General features: G+C 40.8%; 1 protein-coding gene across 1 annotated transcript in view; it reads left to right on the forward strand.

The window, feature by feature from the left end:
• LOC147750805 (sodium-coupled monocarboxylate transporter 1-like) overlaps window positions 1-12,241 on the forward strand; it is a 277,140-nt gene that overhangs the window by 172,907 nt on the left and 91,992 nt on the right. Inside the window, exon 8 of the mRNA XM_086918021.1 lies at window positions 11,943-12,031. Within this exon, the coding sequence (XP_086774147.1) occupies window positions 11,943-12,031 (89 nt within the window). The remainder of the gene's footprint in view (window positions 1-11,942; window positions 12,032-12,241) is intronic.

Consider the following 12,241-nt stretch of genomic DNA (forward strand, 5'->3'; position numbering starts at 1 on the left):
TCTGTCGACTCCCACAGGGGTTCAAGAACAGCCCAGGACTATTCTCAGCTAGGGTAACAGAGTTACTACAAATATATGATGATGAGGCATTATCTTACGTAGATGATATTTATCTCACAGACGACGACTTGGATACTCACTTGAAAAGAGTGAACACCATTATACTTGGGTTCGCAGCAGAGGGTTACAAATTCAACTTTAAAAAGTCTCGAATTGCCCATCTGACAGTATTATTTTTAGGATACGAACTATCAAGTGAAGGGAAAAGCCTAGCGGACAACTTCTTAGAGAAGTGCGCTGTACTCCAAGCTCCAAAAACGCTGAAGAATTTACAATCCATTCTAGGTTTTCTGAATTTCGGGAGAACATACATTCTAAATTACGCAGAGAGAGTTAAACCTCTCTATGAACTAATAAAACCTGATTTTAAACAAATCAATTGGACTCAAAAACACACAGAAATTTTGAGATCACTGCAAACAGACATGTTAGCAAAAACAAAATTAGATACACGTGACAACACAATCGATCTTGTAATCCGAGTCATCCCAGGAAGATGCGGATTCACATACCTAACCTCAAATGAAGGAGAAAAGGTACCAATTTCAATTAAATCTCACTTGTACACACAAGCAGAAAACACATTCAGTCACACAGAAAGAACTGTGAAAGCAGTGCAAATCGCATTAGCAAATGAACGAGAACTAGCACACGGCAAACGGATTAATATCCTTACAGCGGAATCCGCCTTTGAAGCGCTATTCAGCCCAGTAAACCTGCCTACAGTGTCACTGGATCCGAAATGGATACAGTGTGTAGATTCTCTAGGAGCGGAAGACGTGAAATACTATTTCGCCCCGCAATTCGAAGAACTGAATGATTTAGAATATGAAGAAGAATATCCTCTGCCAATCGAACTTCTGCCTCTCCCACAATACGCCTATATAATCTATACAGATGGATTTGTACAGCATTTCAACGTAGAGAGAAAATCCTACGATGCAGCATGTGCGATCATTAAAGGTCGTTGGCTGTGCGGTAAATTCAGACCGAAAGTAACAAAAACTGAATCTGTAAGAAACTGTTCGGTTCAGAGAACTGAAATCAGATGTTTAAAGATGGCGCTCGAAAATGCAGAACGTGAATTCCCGACACTTATCGTGTGCGATTCTCATTTTTGCGTCAACTCTTACAACAATAAGCTGCAGAGGTGGATTGAAATCGACTACAAAGATGACACAGCCACAATAAAGCATAAATTGCTCTGGAAACAGGTAGCTCTTTTACACAAAGAACTACAAAAGACTCACGTGATTCACGCACAGAGTCTTCGACGTGATGGCGTTCACGTTGCAGGGAATTCATTGGCTAATACAGCCACAGCGGAAGCAACTAAACCGGCTTCCGTAGCCACAAAAAAGCGTACAGAAAAATACATAGACGGGGAAACCATGCTGGCAGTAAAAACGACCGTAAAAGACGACTGTGCAGCACTACCCGTGAACTATCCACTCAATTATGCATACATAATCGATGCAAACTCCGTTCCTTTTGCTCGAATCCCTGGAGTGGGGGACAGAGTAATTCCAAACAGGAGCAGGAGGGGCTTCCTCTTACTGGAAGCACACATGGGGTTGGGTCTGAGACACCAAACAATTAAAGATTCTCTGAAAGAATTACAATCAGAGTACTGGTGGACAGGAATGAGCATAGATATTCAATGTTTTGGTCAAAATTGTGAAAACTGCAACAGAGATCGCAGTAATGAACAGGCCAGTGTAGTTTCAGGATCCCAGCTAGACAGCATAAGGCGGTCTATCTGCGCAATCAAAGAAGAGAAGCGCGTCCCATTGTACACAGTTAAGGCTAAACACACTTAAAAATGTGGCCTCCAGCGCTCGGCTGACGCCTAGAACTGTTTGCGATTTGCGAGTCTTTATCGGCACATACGCAATTACCACGTTCCATTCTGATCAGGGTCCTGCTTTTAGCTCTCGAGCTTATAGGGAGGCCATGGCCAGCATGGGAATTGGGTTGCGGTATTCTTGTCCGTCGCACCCCGAAGGGAATAGTGTGGTAGAAAGAAAAAACCGAGACATAAAGCGATATATAACAGCGAAGGTATTAGGTTCAGGCGCTGGGTGGGTCAAACATCTAATAAGTGTCCAGACTAGTCTTAATAACTTGCCAAGAAATTCTCTAAAAGGTTTCAGCCCATACGAACTATTGTTCGGAATTAGAATGAACATTCAGGACCTCGATAGTCAGATGTCAGTGGTACAAGAAAAAACAACGCACTTTGATGTAAAGGATCGTTTGGCTGTTTTACAGGAACTGAATGAAACAAGAAAATCCTTAAGCAACACAAAGTTAAAGCAACAGCCATCTACCACTGACGAGGCACCACAAGCAACAGCCCCAGCAAGTCCTGTCTGGATTCCAAAGATTGGGGATCTAGTCAGAGAAAAGATCGCGGTGAAGAAGGAATTTGGGCCTTCTTACAGAAAAGCAGTACCTGTCTTGGCAGTCACCGGAACAAGATCAGTTGTACTACCGCCCCTTGCTGGTAAAAAGGAGAACAGAGTTGTGTCTATCGACCTGGTAAAACCACAAGCATGTGCCCTATAATCAACAGTAGGCCCAGTGGACTCTCAAGAAACAACAGAATACCCAAACTTGCAACAATCCAAGAGGTTCAAACTGAAAGACTAATCACATTCGATCAGCCTGCAGTGCACAGTGAAGGACTATGCAATAATGCCATGGAACTCGTGCCTCTTGAGACACAGATTGAAACAGTTCGTCAAGAAACTCCAGTCTACAATAATGTGGCAACAGAAAATGCTACCGAAAGACAGATTGAAAGAACAATCCCATCAATTGACAGAACTGCCTCTGGTTATTTCATCAACTTCGACAACTTCTCTGAAGATCAAAATGACCCCGAAGTGATGCCAGAAACAAAAAAGTATTCTAAAGAAAATACAACAGGACTCCTTCAACAAATCAAAGAATTATATCTGGATTCACCGTTGATTGAGCATTGGATTATTTCAGGGGTATTCATACTCCTACTATACCTAATTTTAGTTTTAATTTTAGGAAAGTTTATTACAATTGAATGGACACAGCAAGTCAGAACATCAACCTAGTCCTCAAACCACACAGATCATCCCACGTGAAGAAAAGAGAACTGTCAACAGTAAATGTCACAGCAATTCCAATACCTGGTGGGGTAGTATGGGAGAAACCTGACTATGAGATCTATGGTCCGGTTGAAATCCTGAAGTATCCTCATCAACTGAAGGTTTCCTTAAGTGACTTTGTAAAACCTAGTACATTCTCTGATGATTGGGACTTTAACAGTATTAATGACATGATGTCTGATTTAGTAATGTCAGCTAGATTCACAGATCATGATTATTTACAAGGTTCATCTAGTTATGAGCAGACATTTTGCTACACACATTATGGTGATCACTATTTGCATAAATCGGCACAGCCTAGAAATGTTTTTATGTATAATCAATGGGAACATTGTGCTACACCACCTAAAAGCAGTTCTAAAGCATTTTTTGAGAAATTCAAATACTTCTCAGGGTTTAACACTAGTGATGCAGAAACGTTTTATTACAAACTGTTAGATAAAACAGTAATGAAAACAATGCTGACAAATTCTAAATTGATATATTCAGAAGCATTTTATGAAAAAATGATGACATTTGGTTTTGATTATTGGAAAAATAATATTGAAACGAAAACCATTTGGGGTACAAAAGATTGGCAGGTACAAGGCCTTGAAGCACTATTCAGAACCTGCATGATACCAGAACAAATGATGTTTTTAAATGACACAATACACCAAACATCCTGTCTTGGCCTAGCTAAGATCAAAGACCTTAAAACACCGTCTATTCCAAAGCCAATACCTTAGAATACAACTGCAGATATTGAGTTAGACGTCTCACAAATTTTACATTTCAACAGAACACATCCTGATTGCAAAAAGTGGTTAATCTGGCCTACTGACACAAACAGCTGTCAAGATAGATTCCTGAATAAAACACAGGGGTTAAAAATGACCAGACTAGACCCGAGATACTCCCAGAGACAACATCCAGGGATAATAACAACATACAGTGTAGGGAAACTCTGCCTTGAATGGCTAACATCATCCACACTGGCTGAAATTAAGCAACACTTGTCTTTACTAAAAGATGGTGCTGATTTGCGCGATTTCATTCTTGGACCACGCAAACAGCGTCAAAAGCGTTTCATAGCGACCAGTATCTATGCTGCGTACAACGAGGCTTGGAAAGTCACACAAATTGAAACAGCTGAAAAAATACGAGAAATTGATCGTATTAATTTGGAAAAATCACTTTCTGTAGTAGACAATGGGTTAATGACTCTGTCTTCCAGAATATATTCGTTGGACAATATTGTATCCTCTGCCTTTGATGTGATAGACAGAGACTTGCTAATGTTACAACATGGCCAATCTCAATTACGTTCTATTATACAATTGGGCTGGACGCTGCAAAATCTTCGTTCAGGCTATGCGCCTTGGCGTTTAATCAACACAACGTCATTATTTTCCATTTTTAACCTTACTGATAAACAGATTAGTTTGGCACAGAAAGGAGCAGACTATACAATCCTGAGCATCGAAAAACTTGAGAGATTACCATTGACAATGTCAGAGAGTCCTGTCATTTAATGGATAATACACGGAATTATCACTATTCCGATAACAACTTTCCGATTTAAAAAGTGCCTTGAGTACATACCTACTGGCCAGTATGAACAATTGGGTAAAGGATATGTAAAATCTGAATGGAAATTACCATACACACATTCTTGCTATAGTGACAGCGACAAAAATGTATTTCTTAGTGGTGAAAATTGTAAACATTCACTGAGCGGTACACTTTTGTGTCAGGGTATTAATTTACACGGAGCATGTGATGGAAATTCAAACAACCTTTCATGCCACCAGCTTGTCACACCTGCAACTCAGATAGAGCCCTTCTTTATGCAACTTGCAAACAGGAGTTACATTCTTAGAACGGATCACAGATGTTGTGGCTTTGTGCCAGGGAAAAGTTATCTAGTAAGCGTAACATCCATGGTCAAATGTTGTATGCAGGCATTGTTTCCGAGTGGGCCTGCAGACACAGTGACTCCCATCTGGCCTCGTCTGAATCTCTATTCTATACGAATTGATACTTTAAGCAAAATGAAGTCTGTGCTTTTACAGACAACAGTGCCCATAACGTCATCAAAAGAGACGTATGATCTTCTAGTTGCAAGGACAGCTACTGAAGTTCATGAACTTTTATCAACAAATTGCCCCGTGCATTTCGTAGAAATGCTTAGCCAACTCCTTAACATGTCTAGTGCCACAGGCATCCCAGGCATATTTAAGACGAATTTTACGGGACTGCTAACACCTTTTCAAGCAATTTTGGGAATCGTTCCTAATTTTGTTCACTCTGTTTTTGGCGGCATACCTTTATTTTTGGGACTTGTAGCAGGGATTTTATTTTTGACCGTCCTGCTTCGTTATGGCAAGCCGAAACTCAGACATAGCTCCCATGGGAATGGAAGAGACAATCCTAGCAATGCGCTACCGGGACAGGATAACTAATGTCCTTGGATTGGCCAGGCTGAGAGATCTAAACATGACCTGGTTCCTTTCATTCAGACCTATATGGCAGAACTGTATCTTACCGGTACTTCGATGTATGCTATGCGGAGATGAGTGCGTGTTGGACATCTGTCTTTCACTTCCATCAGCAGTACCAATGGACGTCGATACTTTGCTCAGTCCGATAACGGCTCACGCATTGTGTTGTCCCCAGCGGCTACCAATCCTGATGACGGCATTCGTTGAGACTCCTGTGCTACGACTAGGTGGTAACAGTGGAGCGAGTGACAAAAGCAACATCACCCAGGTACGACCTTCTGTGAGCATTGCTGCTCCCGACTATGATGACAGCAATCATTCTCACACCTGCCAAGTTACAGCACTATCGAATTTGGTTGAACTGTCACCTGATTTTGTAGACCAATTCTTTGAGAGCCTGTCTGATACGATGTTCTCACCCGTACAGAAACAATAACTTTAGAGAAGCTTTCCGACACACAGCGTTCCCATGAACTCTGAATTCGGCCTTCAGTTTTGATCAACAAAAACTGCTAAAAGCGTTGGAACTCTATTTCCCCGTTCAAGCATTAATTCTTTTGAATTGAACACATTTTTAATATTGACTTTTTTTTGGCACGAACAATTCTTTGCTTAAAGTAAAAACTATTCTTAGAGAACAGAAGCTTCACACTTCTATTTCTAAACACATCTAGAGACATAACAAACTTACATCAGCCTCTAGCACATGTTATTGCAATGCATTTATATGTGATGATTTATCTCGCCCTTCTTCTGTTTCAGAGATATTTCATGTGTAATTCTTTTTGCATAATCGTTCATTGATTTCATATGCAATAATTTTTGAATGATTTCTATGCTTCAAAAACGTACAGTACCTAAATTTCACGTATTACATTATACGCATATTTCGAATGCATTTATGTATTTTGGGGTGGGCAATGTTACACATGCATCCTATTGCTCTAGTTTTAGTAATTTGATGGACATGAACCCGTGGAGTGGGTGTTGCGTGTTTATCTAGGTTCCTGATCGATACTGTGACCTTATGCCCCTATTCGGCTATAAATCCATTTATTCCCTATATTGGCATAACCGTTCAAGTGCGATATTCAGAAAGTATCTCTGGCCTCACACGAACAGAGCCACATTCCAGAATAGTTCTCTGCCACTTCCTTTGCAACCAATTAGTGCAATGACAGAGCAGAAGTCACTATCTGATATTCCTAGATTAACACTCCGAGTTCTTCAACAAGATAAAAACTCAGCAAACCTGGAAATCCCCGCTTGCTGTGTTTTGATTAGTAATGGAACTCTAATGAGCAACTGATAGCTATCACTTCCTAGTGACATCTTTAATTGGCGTCTTATGTCCAGCAAACTTGCGTCAAACAAGGCACCTTTCAGGTATAAATACTACCAACGTTGCCTTAAGCAATTGCTGGTGTCCCATTGCTGTTGTATGCTGTATGCAGTACGCTGATGCTGCTGCTGCCCCGCTGCTGTTGGTGAAGCTACTGATACCATTATCGCTGCTAAAGCGCGAACGATGGTGTGGTGAGCTTAGGAGCTGAACAGCCGTCCCTCTGCGAAGAGCCCAGCAGATGCCAAGCTGCCCACGGACGCTGTCCCCCCTCCTCCTCCTCGACGCGCTGAAGAGAGACGCTGCCTTTCTCCTGCAGAGAAATCCAGCTCCAGCGTTTCTAGTCTGCCCTCGCGGGTGACTGGGATACCGAGTTCCCCCTGAAGGAGATACCAGACCTCCATCATTCTATTCAGAGGTATGGTGTTGACTAAACCCTTAGAAGAGAATTCTTGAAGCAAACCTTGGCAAAACCAACTTAACTTAAAGCTACTTACTTACTCCCCTTCCACGTGTTAGGCTTAGGTCAGGCACACTGGGGTAGGCGTAGTTAGAAGCACCAGTTGAGTATTTTAGCCTAATGTATATATGAATGTATATATGTTTTATTACTTTTAAACCATTGTATGGCTAAGAAACCATATCAATGCTTTTACAGTATTATCTAGCAATACTTATCTTACTGTACGTACTTTTTATCATAACAAGTCTTGCAATTGTGGCAATACATTTCTCTTGTACGAGAAGAAAGACTGTTCAATAAATGTTAACCCTTTATTGACAAACGCCCGTCTCTCTATTCTCTACATATCGTGAAAGTAATCTGCACTAACCTGACTGAGTGAAATACCTGTCTATTGTTTCACACGACCCTAGTGATTGACTCTTGGTCTGAGGAGCAAAGTTGTCATGTTGCACGGTTGTTGGGAAGCTGAATCCCTTCTTGTCTGTGCCAGGGAAGCTGATCACTTCCTATGCAGAGAAGAAAGTTTCCAGTGACCTCTGAGCTAGTTGGTAACAAACCCAATTAAGTTTAGCATAGTCAGTAGAGGCCTGGAAGATCCGCACTTCTACGTCGATACTACTGTTTATGTTATTCCAATGCGCAGGGCCTAGTGGGAAACTAGGAACTACACTACAATATAGGGCTTTGTATAGTCTGAAATTGGTCTAAACAAATGGTTTTTGTAATTAATTTGAATATATGAGTTTGAACACACAGAAAGGAATTTCTTCTTTTGATTTTGATGATGGTAAGATGCTGACCCCTGCATAAAACCTTTAAATAAACTGTTGATTACTTGTGTCACTTCTCAGGTATTTTATAGTTAAATTGGTTCACAGAAGTGGAGGTTGATGTATTTGCTCTCACGAAGTTAAGTAAGATGAAGTACATTTTCTATACTTTAGTCCTTCGAATACAGGCCTGAGAAATGAAATAAAATGTGGGTTTTTGTAGAGCGCATCTTTGCTGTGGCGTCTTAGCGCTTGCTGCCATAGAATGCAACAAGAAATTGGCCCGCTGATTAGATACAGGTAAATAACCAGGTTTTGAGTTTTGTTCCTGAACTGTAATAGGTTGCTTTGGGTTCTAAGGTGCAGCGGCATGCTAAGTGTGGGAAACTTCTTCCACCCATTTCAGTGTCTTTACCCTTGGGACTACCAACAGAGACGCCGATGCGGAGTGGAGGAATCTCTGTGGGGTATAACGCTTAATATATTGGCTGATCTGTCCGGGTCCCACCCCATGCAAGGTCCTGTGTAAAATACACATAGATTTGAACTGGATCCTAGCTGAAATGGGCAACCAGCGCAGTTGTTCTCGGATGACTTGACTAATGGGACTGAATTTAGGTAGTTTTAGTAATAGTCGGGCAGCAGCATTTTGCAAAGTCTGTAATTTATGTATTACACTCTTTTTGGCTCCAAGGTAGAGTGAATTGCAGTAGTCAATTTTTGACAAAATCAGGGCTGTAACGAACATTTTCCTAAGAGGCATGGGGATGAAAGGAAGAAGTTTCCGCAGGATTTTCAAGGTGTAGAAACAAGAAGAGGTAAAGCTGTTAACCTGGTCTGATAGGGAAAGATGATCGTCAATCCGGACTCCAAGGTTTTTTACCTTCTTTACAGGCTGGGGGCAAGGCCCAGCTTTCCGGGCCACCAATCCGAGTTCCAGAGTAAGGTATCCCCTCCAAGTATGACCACTTCCACCTTCCCAGTGTTTAGTTTTATGCAGTTATTCTGCATCCAGCTAATAATATGGCTCATACAAAGGTTGAAACGTGCTGCCACCATCTCTGGTTTGGCGGTTAGTGAAACAACAATTTGTGTGTCGTCAGCATAGCAAATGGCTGAAAAGCCAAATGAGCAAAAAAGTTTAGCCAGTGGGGTAACATATACCTTCAATAGGGTGGGTGAAAATGCTGATCCTTGAGGTACCCCACATGGCTTGACGAAAGGGGGAGATTTGTGCTCATCTACCGTCACAGATTGTTGTCTGCTTGTTAAATAAGACCGAAGGATGTCTGCGACTTGTCAGTAATCCCTATTTCCGCCAACCACTGAAGGAGTATGCGGTGGTCTACCGCATCAAACGCGGCGGATAAATCAAGTGTTATCAGTATGGCCTTCCCACCCTGATCTAGTTGCGCACGTAAACTTTCAGTAGCTGCAATCAATGCAGATTCGGTACTGTGTAGTCGCCTGAAACCATGTTCCGCTAGATCAAATTTGTTGTTTGATTCTATGAAAGACAACAGTTCTCCTTTTAATGTTTTTTCGAGAACTTTTGACGGAAATTGTAGACAGGTAATGGGACGGTAATTAACAACTTCCGAGGGGTCAATGGTCGGTTTTTTTAGGATAGGTTTTACCAGGGAATTTTTCCAGTCAACTGGAAAATGTCCTAGGTTAAGGATATTATTCAAAAGAGGTGTCAGGTTATTAGCGATAATATTGGGGACCATATGAAAGAGCATGGCCGGGCAGGGGTCTAGAGGAGAGCCTGACTTAATTGCTGTAATGATTTTTTTGACTCGATCCTGTGTAAGAGGCCTGAACTCTTGTAAAGAGCTTGTGTGTTTAATTTGTCCATCTCATATTTGTCTTGACTGGTTCCATTAGTATCGGTAGAGAATACATTGTATTCTTTGAAAACCTTGTCATGGAAAATGTACCAAATTTGTAGCAGAACTGTCTTGTTGAGTTAAACGGTTTGCTATTACCAAAGGTGGCTAATTTAGTGTCTGTCTTAAATAGTTCTCTGGGAGTGTTTTTGAAAGCCATAATTTTCTCGGTGAAATAAGTGGATTATGCCTCGGTTATGGCTTCTTTGTATATTGCTAACGCCTCTCCGTATTGTTTTTTCCCAGTCTCCGAGTATTCCTTCCTCCAAAGTCGTTCTTTAGGTCTACACATTTTCTTTAGATTTTTTTAATTGGTGTTGTACCATGAAGCTGATGACAATCTATTGTTTGTCCGTTTACAGGTATCTGGGGCTAGCCTTGAGACTCCCTGTTCAATCCAGCGGTTGAAATGTATCGCTGCTTGATCAGGATCAGTGTCCAAAAAGGGGCTCTGTGATCGCAAAGCAGTTTCAAGATCGAGACTGCTTATTTGTTTCCAATGGCGTGATACCACTGTTCTGTTTGTACTGAAGGTTCTGGTTAAGACACCATTAGTGTGGACATCGAAAAATACAGCACTGTGGTCTGCCCAAGGCAAGGATAAAGTTTTAGTGAAATTTGTTGTAAATGATTGGTGAAAATGCCGTCCCAAGTATGGTTACCCGTGTGTGTGTATACCTGGTGACAATTTGCTTTAATCCTAAACTGAGAAGCCGGTCTATTAGCTCCTTGGTTTCAGCATTATCAGTGGAGTCTAAATTAAAATTGAAGTCACCCAGCACAGTGAAGTTTGAGTGTACCATACAAGATTCCATGACAATTGTAATGGATTCAATAAATGTGTTTCTAGGCCCAGGTGGTCTATAGAGTAGAAGTCCATTAAGGACATTGGTACTGGTAACTTTGAACAAAGTATGTGAACCCGCTTTCCGTGGCTTTCAGCATAGATAGGATGTTTGCGGTCTTTCACCTATGTAAAGGCAGTGATAATAACAGGGATCTGTTTTCTACATTTATATTTATTTATAGAGTATGGGAAATACTTATGACCTTTTTTAGGTTGAGTGTTTTGACAAAAAAAAGGAATATTTTGCAGATTGTTACATTATTCATTTTCTTCCTGCAACAATTTTTTGCTTAGTTAGTTTCAGCCCATAATCGAATTTTATTATTTATTGTATATGTAGTTTAAAAATAAATGAATGCCTTAAACTGTGTAATTTGCCTCCTGTATATGATAGACCGTCAGTTATGTAAAATATGAAATGTAACATACGCTTCAAAGGGGCCCCTGCGAAGGATACATTTTTACTCTAATTTACGTTTGTCTATTTCTGTCTCTGAACCTTCAACATATGCTTCAATTTAGTTTTCCGTCATGGGGCTTCATTTAGAAGAAAATGGGTAATCAGTGTTTATCTGCTCCAGTAAATATCTCACCCTGTCCCAGCCAATGTGTAATGGGGAAATTCCCATGGTTCTGACCCCAGTGGGCCTTTGTTGGGCACCCCCACAACCAAAAAGTAATTTCTTAACTGATGCACATAATAAATCAAAAGTTCATGCTAATGTTTCGGTTGAAAAGGATCTGTGGACAACCTGTTTCAGTGGTTCAGTATGACTGGGTCACATAAGTGCTAACATCATTCAAACAGATAAAATGTATATGCTTTCTTACATAATGAGGCAGAGACAAATATAAGGCATCTCTGTAAATCTGTTTTCGTTCAGAAATAAGTGCATTTTGTGACTTTATAATACAATTTTTATTTTTTTCCATTTTTAGCTTTTGCCATATATGGTAATGGACATTCTGGAAAGCTATCCTGGTGTTCCTGGGTTATTTGTTGCATGTGCTTATAGTGGAACCTTGAGGTAATTTATCCACATTTACTTCTTTAATAATTGAGCAAACACTATCAGTCATCTAGCTACTTCAGCATGCTTGTTAAGAGGACTAGTCAATGATTGGCACTAGCGTATGAATGGAACATGTGTTTACTGATATGCACAATAATGTATTAGGGGTAGTCCTCTGAAGCGCTCCACCGCATGTTTATAGAGGTCTGAGGCCGAATCACCAAG

This window comes from Lissotriton vulgaris, chromosome 1_1 (genome assembly GCF_964263255.1).
Source record: "Lissotriton vulgaris chromosome 1_1, aLisVul1.2, whole genome shotgun sequence".
Lineage (NCBI taxonomy): Eukaryota > Metazoa > Chordata > Amphibia > Caudata > Salamandridae > Lissotriton > Lissotriton vulgaris.